Source organism: Dendropsophus ebraccatus, chromosome 1 (genome assembly GCF_027789765.1).
Source record: "Dendropsophus ebraccatus isolate aDenEbr1 chromosome 1, aDenEbr1.pat, whole genome shotgun sequence".
NCBI classification, from domain to species: Eukaryota; Metazoa; Chordata; class Amphibia; order Anura; family Hylidae; genus Dendropsophus; species Dendropsophus ebraccatus.
Genome location: NC_091454.1, coordinates 195,422,700 through 195,438,740, shown reverse-complemented (window position 1 = coordinate 195,438,740; position 16,041 = coordinate 195,422,700). Strand labels below are relative to the sequence as shown.

The following is a 16,041-nucleotide window of genomic DNA, read 5'->3' as shown; positions in this document are numbered from 1 at the left end:
AAAGTCTGATGACTGAAGAGTGAAATGCCTTGTCAGCTAATAGATTATACCGTCTTACAGTGTTCATATTAGGACATACTCAGATGTCAGGGTCAACCATGATGTTAATGTGAGATTATGCTAATTTACTCACCCTTACCCCAGATTTTGATACCTGACTCTGACACTTGATTCTGACACCTTACTCTGACCTCTGATACTGACATGTGACTCTGATACCTTACACTGACCCCTGATTCTGACTTCTGACATCTGACCCTAATAATGACCATTAATGCTGACTTGTAACTTTTAGAGAGGATCGAACATCAGGAATTGTTAGGTTTGATTGAACTCGAACCTTCTTCATTTGACTCCCGCAGTCTTCCCGTTCTGTGGGGAAGGTGGAGACACCTTGAGTACCGCCTGAGAAACAGGGATACAACCTATGTAATAGGCTGTATCCCTGTTTTCCAGGCGGTAAACGGGCTGTCTCCACCTTCCCCATGAAAAGGGAAGACTGTGGGAGTCAAATAAAGAAGGTTCGAGTTCGATCAAACCTAACAATTCCTGATGTTTGATTTTGATCATCTCTAGTAACTTTAACTCTTATCCCTGCCTTTGACATCTGACTCTGACTACCTGTGAGCTCCATACCAAACTTGTACCAATAAACCCATGCCACCAGGAATAAAGACTTACACAGTGAATACTTTTTCTGGGTGATGGCCAGCCACAGCTTTTATTTAACAACTTTTCCACATCAACCAACAGTCACTAACGGTGCCCGACTCGTCCTCTGGGATATAAACGGTGTGCCACCAGCGGACTCCCGCCATACACGTCCGACAACACTACGTAAGCAATTATAATTCCAGCCAGCTGTGACTTAATACACATACCGCTCATGACACGCCCAATGAGTGTCAAAGGAAAGTCATAAAGTAAAGCAAAACTTCATTAGCTTTTTTTTTTTTTTTTAATCTAAATCAATTTATTTATTTTTAAAATAAAGGGAGGGAGGGTGGGCAAAACTCGCTATGCAGAGAGAAGTGGACTGAAAAAGCCCAGGAACACCAGGTAATGTATAACCTCCTAGCAGACACGTGACCTATGCAGCCATTGGCCCCCCAAAAACCCGGGAAACTACCGAATTGGCTATTCAGCATAAACGGGGAAGGGGGTGGAGGACTGTACATAAAGTAATTAACCCCTTCCTAGCGTCATGCCTATTGCATATATACTGCAGCACCCCTGGAGAATGCCACATGTAGTCCTTTTGCACCCTTCCTAAGCGGGTGGGTGTCTACTAGTCCCCTGACTGTAAGATTCTGACATGTGACACTGACATGTGACCCTTATATATAAAACTGACAACTGACTTATATCTTATAGAGAACTGGCCATTGTTCATCTATGTGGCTCTAAGAACGTAAAATTCTTACAATTCTATATTTGTATAGAGAGCCCACCATGAGCTGCAGGATGGACATGACAAGAGCTCCTTCCTGTCTCCTTCTTCCCACCTGATCTACATACACAATCTTGGCATCATTGCTTCAGAGGGGTTGTCTCACAATGACTACCCTTTTACCATAGGCCGGATTATAGCATGTAAATGTCATAGATGAGAGGGTTCTCTGTCACTTGTGACATCCCTCTATGAACCAGAGTAGAGAGTTCCCATTTTTGGCAAAGCTGGCCTCTCCATTGATAACATGATAGCCAATGTGTGAACCAGGCTAGCCTCTTTCAAAGATAACCGTTGTGCTGTATGCCTACATAGCATATCACAGAAGTGTACAGTATTAGATACAGAGATACCATATGACTTCATATTCTTCCCTTTTTAAAACTGAATGTTTATTACAGAAAAAATTATAACTATGCGTTTTGTAGAATACATTCTCCTTCTTCAGCTCCCTGAGGAAGGAGAACGCATTGTCCGAAACACGCAGGAAGTTTTTTTTTGTCAAAGGTCGGCACCCATAGTGACGTTACTTAGCCAAACATAGCAGTAAAGATAGGATTGACCGAGGCAGGACACCACTACAGCAGCTACTGCCATGTCACATCCTCAAGACCAGGAAGTGGCTGGAAAACCAGGTACCAAAGAGACGGTATGTGAGTGGCAGCACTGGAGCCAGGAAGGTAAGTGGATGGTATTAATTTCCACCCACCCCCTCCGCAGGCATTTTGAAAAAAAATGGGTCCCAGCTGGAGTTCTTCTTTAATTAATTTGCCACTTTAGATGGCACATTTTTTCCATGCCTCTTTTTCGCAATATACTTTTTCTTCCCCGGTCAAAAATACTAAACAAGGTCCCGGTTCAAAAATGGGCTTTCAAACTGTGCCTCTCTTGTCCTCAGTTTGTGTGTAGTATTGCAGCTTAGTTCCACTGAAGTGAATGGAGCAGAGCTCTAATACCAATCTAAGGACTGGTGTGGTGCTGTTTTTGCAAGATAGCAGCTATGTTTTTCTATTCCTGGATAAAACTTTTAACTGCTTCCTTACCCATGATAAACAACTACATCATGTGGAGTAGGCTCAGGCGCTTTGGCTGCCAGATACTATCTGAAGCTGACACCTGTGGTTAATGTCCAGCATCAATGATGAGTCCAATGCATCACAGCACCTAAATATTTATATACTACAACTTTGGTCAATCAGGGGTCTGGCGTCAAGTCTGTCATGTAATCCCAGGATGCTGATCAGTTTTAATGGCAGATGAAGGCCTTCTGTAGGCCTCTGTCCCTGCCATGGCATCTCTACTAGTACAGCCTGCCAAAGGACTGCCTTTACAGCCTAGGCTAGGAAAATGTTGGCCATTTTTCATAATGACGACAGTCATTATGCAAATAAGGTCTGTTATTAAAAATAACGTATGTTATTTGTTCAATGACGGCCGTAATTATAAAAGATGGCCAACATTTTTGCATAGTGTGAACCTAGTCTAAAAGCATAATAAAAAACAGAAAAAAAATTATAAAAACTAAAATGCCCCTTAAAATAATAAAATGTAAAGTCAAGAATATATATATATATTTATATATATATATATATATATATATATATATATATATATTTATATATATTTATATATTTAATCTTGCAAAGTGAACATTTTAAATGAAAAAAAAAAAACAACATAAAAACAAATTTGATGATGTGATGGTGATTAGCATTTATTTTACCACAAATAAATATCCGGCCTTCGATTCTTAGAAAAAGGAAAAAAAAAAAAAAAAAAACAAGCGAAAAATGTAAATGATAGGGGTTAGGGAAAAGGTTAATTATTCAGTCATGATGGGGGTATGAGCTGCGGAGAATGGAGCACATGAAGTGAGACATGGAATTCCTCAAATAATTCATTACTGAAGGTGCTGATGACAGGCAATAGCTGTGATTAATACATAGAGAATACATGCGTGTGTATGCAGAAGGCAGAAATAGCTTAGATACAGTGTATACAACAGTGTACAATTGTACTGTCATCAGAGACCATGCTGCCTGATACAAGGGTAGTACGGGGACAATTCTGCTCTTTAATAAATATACTCTACCATTTGGCTACTAGGTTTGGTTAGATATTAGTCCAGTAATCAGTTGGCCGTATTACAAGGCGCAATCTGTCTGGTCAGCACCCGTTTCCTCCTCGTTCCCCGCTTGCTGTATGTGCTATTACACAGACAGTGAGTGGGGGTGGGGGATATTGGGAGCTTCGGGAGAGGTGGCCCGGCCGATCCTTAGATCATCTGGGTGGCCCATCGAAGAGAGCATTGGTCTGCTGCCGTTGCTTCTATTACTCGGTGCAGTGGACATCAGACTGTCGCTGTCAGGCAACCATCACTGACCTGACCAACCACTACACATATATCACTTAAATGGAGCTAGACCCAGTACTCTATGCAGAGGGTGAATATGAGGGTCACTGTCAAGAGAAAAAGCTGTTCTTTGGCAGACCATTACTTCCAGATGTGTGAATGATCATAATAAGGTTTAAAATCAATGTGTTAGGGTTAGAATTAGGCTTAAGGTCTGTTATGGATGTGCAGTGCCCCAGAACAGACCCTTTTATCCTCACACGTTTATTATAGCCAGTTCTGTTCTGGAAAGCTATGGTCCACTGCAACTGTGTGTATTGTGTCACCCCTCTCAGTGTTCAGGTCTGCTGTTCCATTCATCTCTTGTATGCATATTCAGGTATCAGTGCCTAAAGGTATTATGTCGCCCCCAGTGTTCAAGTATGGTACTTCTCATGTATATTTCTCTGTATATGTCCTAATGGTGTGATGATGCAATGGCTGGATGTCACGTGACTGTGCCCTGTTGCCATGGTTCCCCCAATGGTCATCGAGCTTTGGCTGGGGTTACCAAGTGACTTCCTGTTCTACCTCAGTCTATTCCCTACCACAGAGGGGATAGGTTGTGTGTTAGACCTCTCTCCCTGCCAAGAGAGAGGCCTGCGTGTTCTCTGCTGCTCCAGTCCACTGGCTGTGTTCCTGTCTCAAGTCTCAAGATTCTCATCTGGGTGCCGATTCTTCAGTTATTCCTCTCATCATCTTCTCTAATCATCAACAGCAAGTATTTCATTCAAGTCTCATTCCACCCAGCATCTCAACCTCAGTTTCACTACTACTCCCATCATTCAGTACGCTATCATCACAGCCTATTGCAGCATCACCCATTACTCTGCCTTATTCAAGATTGCCTTATTCCCGGTTGCATCCGGAGAGACTGTTGCTACTAGTTACCACCGTTACAATAAATATACAACTACCGTTGTTTCTGAACCTTGGCATTGGTGTGATAATTGGTGCCCTGACTAAGGACAACGAAGAATCGCATGCCTAGTCTCCGCTCGGTCAGGAGCCCGGTTTCCAGCTGCGATCCCTCGTGCCTAAACCGTGACAACCATCTAGCTAGCAGCTGCACCGATTCCTGCTCGCAACAACATCCTCTCAGCGGAGTAGGGGCCCGGGCATCGCAGATGCACCTCAAGAGTGCTGCCATATTGACTGCACTGTACTGATCCACTTCAATGCATATTTTATGTAGCTCTATCTTCTACTCATAGTTAAAGTGGTACTCCAGCGGGATTTTTTTTTTGTAAATTACTTCTATTTAAAAACCAGACAGAGGTTGCAGCAGAAAGCTATGTTTCAGAATGGAAAGATTACACCACTTCCTGCAGGACATACAGCAGCTGATAAGTACTGGAAGACTTAAAGAGGTTGTCCAGGAAAAATGAATACTTGGTCAGGCTGACGGGCTCTGGGAAACATGTCGGTAATATATACTTACCTGTCCCATGCCCTCCGACACTGCTGGATCCTGGGCCGCCCACTCTGCACCGTTGCTTGTGTTTTCAGAACATCCGATAACGTTTTGCTCCCATAGGAAATGGCCGCTTAGTATAGGGTCTATGCTGAGTATTTACGCTATGCTGAGCAGTTTACGCTGCTTGCAAATAGTAATAGTAAGAGACTCATTATTTTTGTGGGTATTTTTTTTTTGGCAGTTGGGGGGGGGCTGCTTTTAACTATTTTCATGTCTATGGTGGGTCTGTATCTTGCTGCTGCGGTGAGCTGTTGCATTTTTCTGTGTTTTTGTGTGTTTGCAATTTCAGCCATAGCAACGTGCTCCTGCCTAGTGTGAACAGTGTTTTAGGAGAGCTGACCAATTTTTTCTTTTTTTCTGTGGTCCATTTCCGGTGGAAGCACAATGTCATTGTATGTTATGAAAACACAAGAAGTGGTGCAGAGCAAGCGGCCCAGGATCCATTAGCGGTGGGGGAATGGGACAGGTAAGTATACATTACCGAGAAGTCCCCACATTCCGTCAGCCTGACCAAGTAGTCATTTTTCCGGGTAACCTCTTTAAGTCTTCCAGTACTTAGTCTTCCTCCTTGGTTGAACTTGATGGACATGCGTCTTTTTTCAACCATACTAACTATGTAACTATGTCTGGCCATAGTCAACCAAACCATTGTGCAAGCTAACTATGGGTCGATCACTTCTTTTCTAAAAACATCAATTAAAGGGGTACTCCAGAGGAATTTTTTTTTGTCAACTGGTGTCAGCAAATGATACAACTTCGTAAATTACATGTATTAAAGCACTATTTTTGTTCCTCCGGCATACCCCTTTAATTGATTTTTTTCTTAGGAAAGCAGTGATAGACCCATGGTTAGCTTGCCTAATGGATTGTTTGACTATGGCTGAGCCAGACATAGATCTGGTTTAAATGGGACAAGATCCTGCCAGTATGCAGGCGGTATTAGCCATTCATGCCCCACTCTGCTCAACAATAGACACAATGGGGGAGATTTATCAAACATGGTGTAAAGTGAAACTGGCTCAGTTGCCCCTAGCAACCAATCAGATTCCACCTTTCATTTTCTGAAGAGTCTGTGAGAAATGAAAGGTGGAATCTGATTGGTTGCTAGGGGAAAATGAGCCAGTTTCACTTTACACCATGTTTGATAAATCTCCCCCAATGAGAAGAAATGCAGCGAGAAAGCGCGAGGGATCGAGAGAATTGGGCCTACTCATCAAAGGTTCTAATTTATCTCTTGCAGGATAAATAAGACTTATTATTATCTTATTCTATGCAGCCTGTTCATCAAAGTGTTTAAAATAGCTTCCCTCTTTATAGGAGATAAAAAAAAAAACCTTTAATGAACAATGAGAAAGGGAAGAAAGGGAGAGTGTAAGCTATCGAGGGAGATAAACACTGGCAAATGAGGTCGACTTGGGGATGCAGAGAAGGGTAAGTGGGAGCGAGGGGCTGGCTGCGGCACGGGGTCAGCACTAGTCATTTCCATGAACTTCTAGTCCCGGTATTAGGAGGAGAGGTAGAGTTTCCATTTATGAAATCATTTCTGAGCCAGATTATAAATTAACAACCTAGAGGCAAAGATGCTTAAGTGTCTGCTCGTCTACTTTCCTTGCACTTTTGATGTAGACTTTTCATTCACGGTGACGACATCCTCATGGGAATTTATTACACGTTGCCTCAGCTAATCACCAATACAGCAAACTGCACAGCATCTCTGCCGATAGCTCTCTATTGTGCAGGAGATGCTGAGGAGGAAGATATGTCTCTCACCTTCATCCTCGGTTCCGTTCCGGTGTAGTTAGTCGTTTGCTCCATGATCGGGTAAGACTGTCAGGAGCGGTGGGGCACCGTTAAGAGCACTGCCCCACCCCCATTATGCAGGCCCGCCTTTTTTTAATGATAATCAATGTAGTGTGTTGGATCGTTGATATGGGGGTGGGCAGCGCACCTAATGATGCCCCAGTGCTCCGAAGGGCCAGTTCACATGGAGCAAAAGTGGCGGAATTCTGTGGCAGAACTCTGTGTCACACTGTGTCTAAGGGAGGGCTCGCACACTTCCGCTTCCGTCGCTCTCCGCTCAAAGAATAGACAAAGATGCAAAATTCCGCCGCTTTTGCTCCATGCAAACTGCCCCTAACAGCCTTACCAGACCATGGAGCAGATGACGAATTTCACCAGAACGGTGCCGAGGATGGAGGTAAGACACTTATCTTCAGCCTCTTTGTCTCCTGCACAATAGGGACATATCAGCAGGTTAGATTAGTCTAATGTCTATGTAAGAAGCAGCTACCGACACTACCACCTCCATACGGTCTGGTTCATACGTGGGAAGATAGGAGTTATGCTGATGGTGATTGTACAGATCTGGTGGTGCTCACTTTGCGAGTTGCAATATTACATATGAATAGTCATCAGAAAAAGAAGTATGCCAGGGCACTCACCAGTAAGCGTGCTGTAATCTTTATTATATCAAATTCATTGCATGTTAAAAAGTGGGCAGCAGAGAGGACGCAGCACCCTCAGCAGCACAGCTGTTTCGCGTTTCCACGCTTCGTCAGTCTACGCCCCGTCAGTCTACGCCCCTGAGGGTGCTGCGTCCTCTCTGCTGCCCGCTTTTTAACCTGCAATGAATTTCATATAATAAAGATTACAGCACGCTTACTGGTGAGTGCCCTGGCATACCTCTTAGATTAGTCTAACCTGCTGATAGTTTTTCTCTTTAAAAGGGTTATCTAGTGCTACAAAAACATGGCCACTTTCTTTCAGAGACAACACAACTCTTGTCTCCAGTTCAGGTGCGGTTTGCAATATAAGCTCCATTCACTTCAATGGAACTGAGCAGCTAAACCCTGCCCAAGCTGGGGACAAGAGTGGGGGGAGAGAGAGAGAGAGAGAGAGAGAGATAGAGACACTACTTGTGCTACCAGGAGGGGGCAGTACATACAGTACAGGTAGCCAGCATGTAGTAAAAGTAAAAGGTCTGCAAAGTAAGTTCCCTCAGTAAGTTCTCTGTTATAGAAGTCCATCAATGGCAGACATTGTTATCATAATTATTTACATCAATTTACAATGACTGCTCGATCATGATCCTTGATCCATGATCATGATCATGTTTGTTCATCTGGGCAAAAATAAAAAATCAATCCTCAGATAAAATTAAAATAAGAAAAGAGAAAAAAAATAGAACATTTTAAAGTATGATGGAAATTTTTTTTGAAGTATGATGGAGTGCCTACTACTTCCTTATTGTTAATTATACAACTACATATATTGTGTCGGGACTGGTATTGAAGGAAGGAGCAGCTTATATACAGTGGTCTCTCAACTTAGAATGGCCTCAGGTTACAATATTTTCAACATACAATGATCCTAATGGACCATTTAACTTGAGACCAGACTCAGCATACATTGCTACAGACAGCCTAGATAATCAGCCAATCGATGTGGCCATTTTACCGGTAAAACCCCAGTTTTTGTGAAGTACCTGCAGGGATTGGCTGTCTAGTATCTCCTCTCTACAGTATAGTGTGATACTACATGTCCTGTTCTACTGTGTGTCTAGTATCTCCTCTCTACAGTACAGTGTGATACTACATGTCCTGTACTGCTGTGTGTGTCTAGTATCTTCTCTCTACAGTATAGTGTGATACTACATGTCCTGTACTGCTGTGTGTGTCTAGTATCTCCTCTCTACAGTACAGTGTGATACTACATGTCCTGTACTGCTGTGTGTCTAGTATCTCCTCTCTACAGTACAGTGTGATACTACATGTCCTGTACTGCTGTGTGTCTGGTATCTCCTCTGTACAGTATAGTGTGATACTACATGTCCTGTACTGCTGTGTGTCTAGTATCTTCTCTGTACAGTATAGTGTGATACTACATGTCCTGTACTGCTGTGTGTCTAGTATCTCCTCTGTACAGTATAGTGTGATACTACATGTCCTGTACTGCTGTGTGTCTAGTATCTCCTCGCTATAGTACAGTGTGATATTACATGTCCTGTACTGCTGTGTGTGTCTAATATCTCCTCTCTACAGTACAGTGTGATACTACATGTCCTGTACTGCTGTGTGTGTCTAGTATCTCCTCTCTACAGTATAGTGTGATACTACACGTCCTGTACTGCTGTGTGTGTCTAGTATCTCCTCTCTACAGTACAATGTGATACTACATGTCCTGTACTGCTGTGTGTGTCTAGTATCTCCTCTTTACAGTACAGTGTGATACTACATGTCCTGTACTGCTGTGTGTGTCTAGTATCTTCTCTCTACAGTACAGTGTGATACTACATGTCCTTTACTGCTGTGTGTGTCTAGTATCTCCTCTCTACAGTACAGTGTGATACTACATGTCCTGTACTGCTGTGTGTGTCTAGTATCTCCTCTTTACAGTACAGTGTGATACTACATGTCCTGTACTGCTGTGTGTGTCTAGTATCTTCTCTCTACAGTACAGTGTGATACTACATGTCCTGTACTGCTGTGTGTCTAGTATCTCCTCTCTACAGTACAGTGTGATACTACATGTCATGTACTGCTGTGTGTGTCTAGTATCTCCTCTCTACAGTATAGTGTGATACTACATGTCCTGTACTGCTGTGTGTGCCTAGAATCTCCTCTCTACAGTACAGTGTGATACTACATGTCCTGTACTGCTGTCTATGTGTAGTATCTCCTCTCTACAGTACAGTGTGATACTACATGTCCTGTACTGCTGTGTGTGTTTAGTATCTCCTCTTTACAGTACAGTGTGATACTATATGTCCTGTACTACTGTGTGTCTAGTGTCTCCTCTACACAGTACAGTGTGATACTACATGTCCTGTACTGCTGTGTTTGTCTAGTATCTTCTCTACAGTACAGTGTGATACTACATGTCCTGTACTGCTGTGTTTGTCTAGTATCTTCTCTACAGTACAGTGTAAATACTACATGTGCTGTACTGCTGTGTTTGTCTAGTATCTCCTCTCTACAGTATAGTGTAATACTACATGTCCTGTACTTAGAGATCAGTACTGTACATGTAAAGTTAGAGAGCAGGACTGTACATGTAGGACAATTAGAGAGAAACACTGTACATGTAGGTCAGTTAGCAAGCAGTATTTACATGTAGGGCAGGTAGAGATCATTATACTGCTACCAGTAGAGGGCAGTACAGTATATTTATTGCAGTTAGAGAGCATTATACTACTTGTACTACCAGTTAAGAGCAGTAGTGATGAGCGAAAACCTTCGTATGTTTGTACGAACATGACGTTAATTGTTCATGTTGCCCGATCACGGACAATTTTTTCGATGATCGGAATGGTTATCACGATCATTTTCAAACATTTAAACTTGCGAATGTACGCAGCTGCATAATTTACGCTGGGACCTGACAATCTGTACGCATGTGCATAGACCAAAATGTACCCTTTTACTGTACGTTCGTTATTTGTCCATGAATGTTCAGCGAACATGAACCGGTCACAATCATTTTTTTTAAATGTTCGTGTTCGGGATTCAAAACGAACATTGGGATGTTCGCTCTTCACTAGAGAGCAGTACAAGTAGGGCAGTTAGAGAGTAATGCTGTACATGTAGGGCATTTAGATATTATTATACTACTATCACCAGTAGAGGGCAGTATAGTACATGTAGGGCAGTTAGAGAGTAATGCTGTACATGTAGGGCAGTTAGAGAGTAATGCTGTACATGTAAGGCAGTTAGATATTATTATACTACAACCACCAGTAGAGGGCAGTATAGTACATGTAGGGCAGTTAGAGATCATTATACTATTACCGGTAGAGGGCAGTACAGGACATGTAGGGCAGTTAAAGAGCATACTACTTGTACTACCAGTAGAGGGCACTACTGTACAGGTAGGGCAGTTAGAGATCATTATAATACTACCAGTAGAGGGCAGCATAGTACATGTAGGGCAGTTAGAGAGCATTATACTACTTGTACTTCCAGTAGAGGGCACTACTGTACATATTTGGCAGTTAGAGATTATTATACTACTACCAGCAGAGGGCAGTACAGTACATGTAGGGCAGTTAGAGAGCATTATACTACTTGTACTTCCAGTAGAGGGCAGCACAGTACATGTAGGGCAGTTAGAGAGCATTATACTACTTGTACTTCCAGTAGAGGGCAGCACAGTACATGTAGGGCAGTTAGAGAGCATTATACTACTTGTACTTCCAGTAGAGGGCAGTACAGTACATGTAGGACAGTTAGAGAGCATTAAACTACTTGTACTTCCAGTAGAGGGCACTACTGTACATATAGGGCAGTTAGAGATCATTATACTACTACCAGTAGAGGGTATTACAGAGCATTATACTCGTTGTAGTACCAGTTGATAGCAGTACATGTAGGGCAGTTAGAGAGCATTATTCTATGTGTAGTACCAGTAGAGGGCAGTACAGCACATGTAGGGCAGTTAGAGAGCAGTACAGTATATACGGTATACTATACATATTTACTAACACACCAATGATCTGAACATTATCACTCTGATAACATATTGCATCAGCTCACCCTGAAATATCTGGTGGTCAGAATTGGTGGTCTGCTTCCATATTGCCTATATAATAACAAAATGGATGGGAGTGGAAAGTCTCCGTCAGTGGAAGTTGGGCTTTCTGATCTGTGCACAGAATGACCCCTGAACCTTTTCTATGCTTTTTTTTTTAGCATTTGGACTTGTCAGCTATAGTTGTGGATGGCGCCTCAGGTTGACACATTGAATTGTCTGGAGAATGCAGATTACCTGCTCCTCTAATCCCCGGTGACTTGTTATATACACTGTACCGCATGTCTGACAAAGTTTTAAATGACCTTGAACTGTTTTCTTGATCTGCACAAATATATTAAGACGTAACCTTGCTGAGAGGTTTGGGGGGAGGAGAGAAGGTTGTCAATTTAGTAAAGCCTACTGTATTACCCCAAAGGTCTTATAGGATATTCATGCCATAGGAGAAATCCTTTATTTCTAGTCTCAAGCAGCCCCTTTAATTTAAAGGTGTATTACACAGGATTCCAATCATCAGCTATGTGCTGGACCTGTGCAAAATGTTGAGCTTTTTCTGTAATTTCCATAGAGAGTATGACGTGCTGGCATGCATGCCTGACTGTCACGCTATATAAACTCCTCCAGTGCTATCCATCAGTCAGGAACCCATGGGGATGTGAGAAATGTTGTCTGCTGGAATCTCTCCAATGGCAATTAGCTGTTATTGTGGGGGAAGCTGGAGTGGCGGCCCATATCATACATGGATGGGTTGGGTTCATGAGAGTGGGAGACACTTTACAAAGCTAACTAGTAAAATAAAAAAATAGAGTACTCATCCCTCAGTTTGCTACTGATCCAGGGCTGTCTATATGGTGTCCCTTGCTGGTGTACATTGCTACAGTCTCTGGCCCTAATGATCTCTTCCTGTGTGTACTGTAGGTGACTGCTGAGGCCTGCACAATGTATGCCATGTCACTGGAACCTCACCTCAGTAGGGGGCGCTGGAGAGGTGGCAGTGAACCGAAGGGTGTGCTAGGCTGGAATCACACACCGCAGTTTTTTGAAAACCTGTCACTGTAGTTTTCGAGCCAATGCCAGAGGTGGGTCCAAAAGGAATAGGAAATATACAGGAAGGACTAATACTTCTCCCTCTGTTGGATTCACTTTGGGCTTTGACATAAAAGCTGCTTTTTTCTTTCTTTCAAAAAACTGCTCTGTGGGATTTGAGCTTAAAGGGTTTTCGTTTGTTTTTATTGTGGTCCCTGACTGTATATATATATATATATATATATATATATATATATATATATATTAAAATGACTATGGTTGTACAATTACTTGGCATGTCCTTTTTTTGCCAATTTTTTCTTTTTTTTTGCTCAGTTATTAAAAACAGTTTTTTTTCTACTGGCCAAAATTCATTGTGTGAACATAGTATAAGGCTGGAATTACAAAGGCAGCCTTTAAGCAGTTTTTATTTCTAGATCAAACCAAGAACTAAATATAAAAAGAAAAAAAAAGTATATTAAAATGTTTTTTTTTCTTCTTAGTTTTGTATCCACTTCTCAGTTTTATGCTAAAAAAAACAAAGCATAAACACATAAAGGCCATAATAGAAGAAGCAATATAAACTATACATTGTCTTTTCTGCTTCTTGGAGCTTTTTTTCTGGGGGTGGTATTTTTTTTCTAGTATTTTCCCCATAAGCTTCTCTATAGGACTTGACCACCCCCCCCCCCCAAAAAAAAAAATAAAAATCAATGATAGTAAATTAAAAATACTACTATAACAATCTAAAAAAGCATATTACATAAAAAAGCTAAAATTAATGTATTAATGTAAAGTTCTTTTTTGAATACATATCTATGTGTATCATACACACGTCAGCTATTTCTCTGCCATAGCTTATAAAGCACCAACATATTCTGCAGCGCTGTACTGATGTACAGATGTTACCCATCTCTGATTTCACTACACCAGACACACATGCTGGGGCCAATTTCATTGGAAGTTATCAGTATACAGTGGTACCTTGGTTTAAGAGTAACTTGGTTTAAGATCGTTTTGGTTTAAGAGCTTACAGTTTTTTTAAATTGTGACTTGGTTTAAGAGCATTGCTTTGGTTTAAGAGCTCCCTGTACTGGGTGGGATCGCGAGTGGAGGAGAGACATGGTCTGCATAGCGGGTCTACAGCCTTGTACTTTGACCCAGGAAGTCTCCCTCACCTTCCAAATAATAGCAGATCCACTTCAGGCTGGGGCTTACATCAGGGGACAGGACTGTGGAGGTAATCTCTTCATAGCTATAACCCCTCTCTCTCCCCGGACAGAGAGTGCTGCATTTATGTGTCCACATCTGTCCTGCTCATTCCTTCATGCTCCCTGCGGTCTCTGTCAGCCCTGGTGTTTCCCATTCTCTCCATTCCTGCTATAATGTGCCTGCACTCACACTCAGCTATACACACTGCTGCTATAATGTGCCTGTACTCACATTCAGCCATTATAGGGATCTGCAGCTCCATCCTGCATCTACAAACTGCTGCTGTTTTTTTCTTTCTTATGCACTTACTATACTTTCTACTCCACATGCTGATTGCTATACTGTAAGTAACTTATAATATAACATATCCAGCGTTTTCTTAATCTTTGTTTCATTTGTTTTACATGTTATTTAGAATTTAAAAAAATCATTATTTTTGGGGTGTGGAACCAATTGTCTGCATGTCAGTGATTTCTTATGGGAAGTTTTGCTTTGGTTTAAGAGTAGATTTGGATTACAAGCATGGCCCCGGAACAAATTATGCTCGTAATCCAAGGCACCACTGTATTTATAGAGTGAGGGGGAACCCAGAGGAAGCCCCTGCAAACCCAAGGAAAACCCCGGACCCTAGTGCTGCGAGGCCAGACATCAGTGCTAAGCGGCAAACATCTGTCATCCTCCTGCAGCTTCTTCCTGCATATGATCTGCAGCCTTCATCTATTTCCTATGAGGAACAGGTGTGATTTTAATATTCATGAAGTCTCACGTCTATGAATAAACTTGTGATAAACTTCCATTGGAAGCTGCTACTATGTTACCTTACTATACAGCAAAGAAAGCTCAAGCAGTAAACAACTTATACAGAGAGTAATAGAGAAGATGCTATTCTCTATATCTAGAAATCTATATGATACTCCCAATATTAGATACATGATATCACCACTATGGATGTAGCAGAGCTGTATTTGTCATCTGTTATAGGTTATGGGTTCCTACGACATTCTATGTCTACGTGTAGTCCCGTAATGCATCGTGGTATGACAGCGACCACTCGGCTCTGCTACATCTCTAGCTGGTGGAAGTGACCAGCAAGTGACAAGTACTGAAGGCGATCTGCATCCCTCTCTCGTCTTCAATATTTCATGAATTGATCCTATAGGACAAGCAAGGTGAATGGAAGAATTGGGCACCATGCGATTCCTATGAGAGTGTGAACAGTCAAGTACTGAAGAAGAGAGACAAGAGCGTATGGTACATAGCAACACATGGAAAGAGAAGAGGAAAAGGAAGACCTAGCCAGCAAAGATCATATTGAGTTACATATAGATGGACATACAGGACCATGGAGAGGTCCCATCTCTTACCTGCATGGTAACTGAAGATAGTGGACGGATGCTGCTGCCTGGAATAGTGTGACAATGCTAACACTGTGCTGTGCCTCCTCTCCGCTCTCAGGCTCTTATCCAAGTCTCCAGGAAAAAAAAAAAAGCCTCTTCTGTATTAACCGTTTGCTCACCACACTCCTGGAACCGCTACGACTAATCTCCATTTATAGCTGGTGTTCCCGTTCCTTACAAGCATTAGATTTATTTCTTCTCTTCTTCTTTTTCTTCTCTGATAATAAACATTACACCCTGTATTGGCTTTATCTTTCTTACCCAAATGTTCCCCCGTTTGTTAAAGGAATATGGAAACGTGCCCTTGTATGTGAGCCGTGGGATGTTCCCATGCACCATATGGCGCAATTACATGGTTATTAGGAATATCAATTTTTCAGGCTCCGCAGATTAACATAGATTGTTTGTACATTTAGTAAATTACTAGGGCTGGAACCTCACTGTGCCACCCATTAAAATTGGGATTTCAGGATATTTTTTTTTAACAACTGATGAGCTCCTAGGTGGGTTGATGGTGCAAGTTATTATTGGGGATAGGGATTCCAGTATATGAAGGTGATAC

The 16,041-nt window shown here is 42.0% G+C and overlaps 1 protein-coding gene across 1 annotated transcript in view; it reads right to left on the bottom strand.

Moving 5' to 3' along the window:
• Positions 1–15,494, bottom strand: part of KCNIP3 (potassium voltage-gated channel interacting protein 3) — an 81,563-nt gene extending 66,069 nt beyond the window's left edge. The window contains exon 1 of the mRNA XM_069943291.1: positions 15,447–15,494. Within this exon, the coding sequence (XP_069799392.1) occupies positions 15,447–15,452 (6 nt within the window). The 5' untranslated portion in view covers positions 15,453–15,494. The remainder of the gene's footprint in view (positions 1–15,446) is intronic.
• Positions 15,495–16,041: the final 547 nt, after the last annotated feature.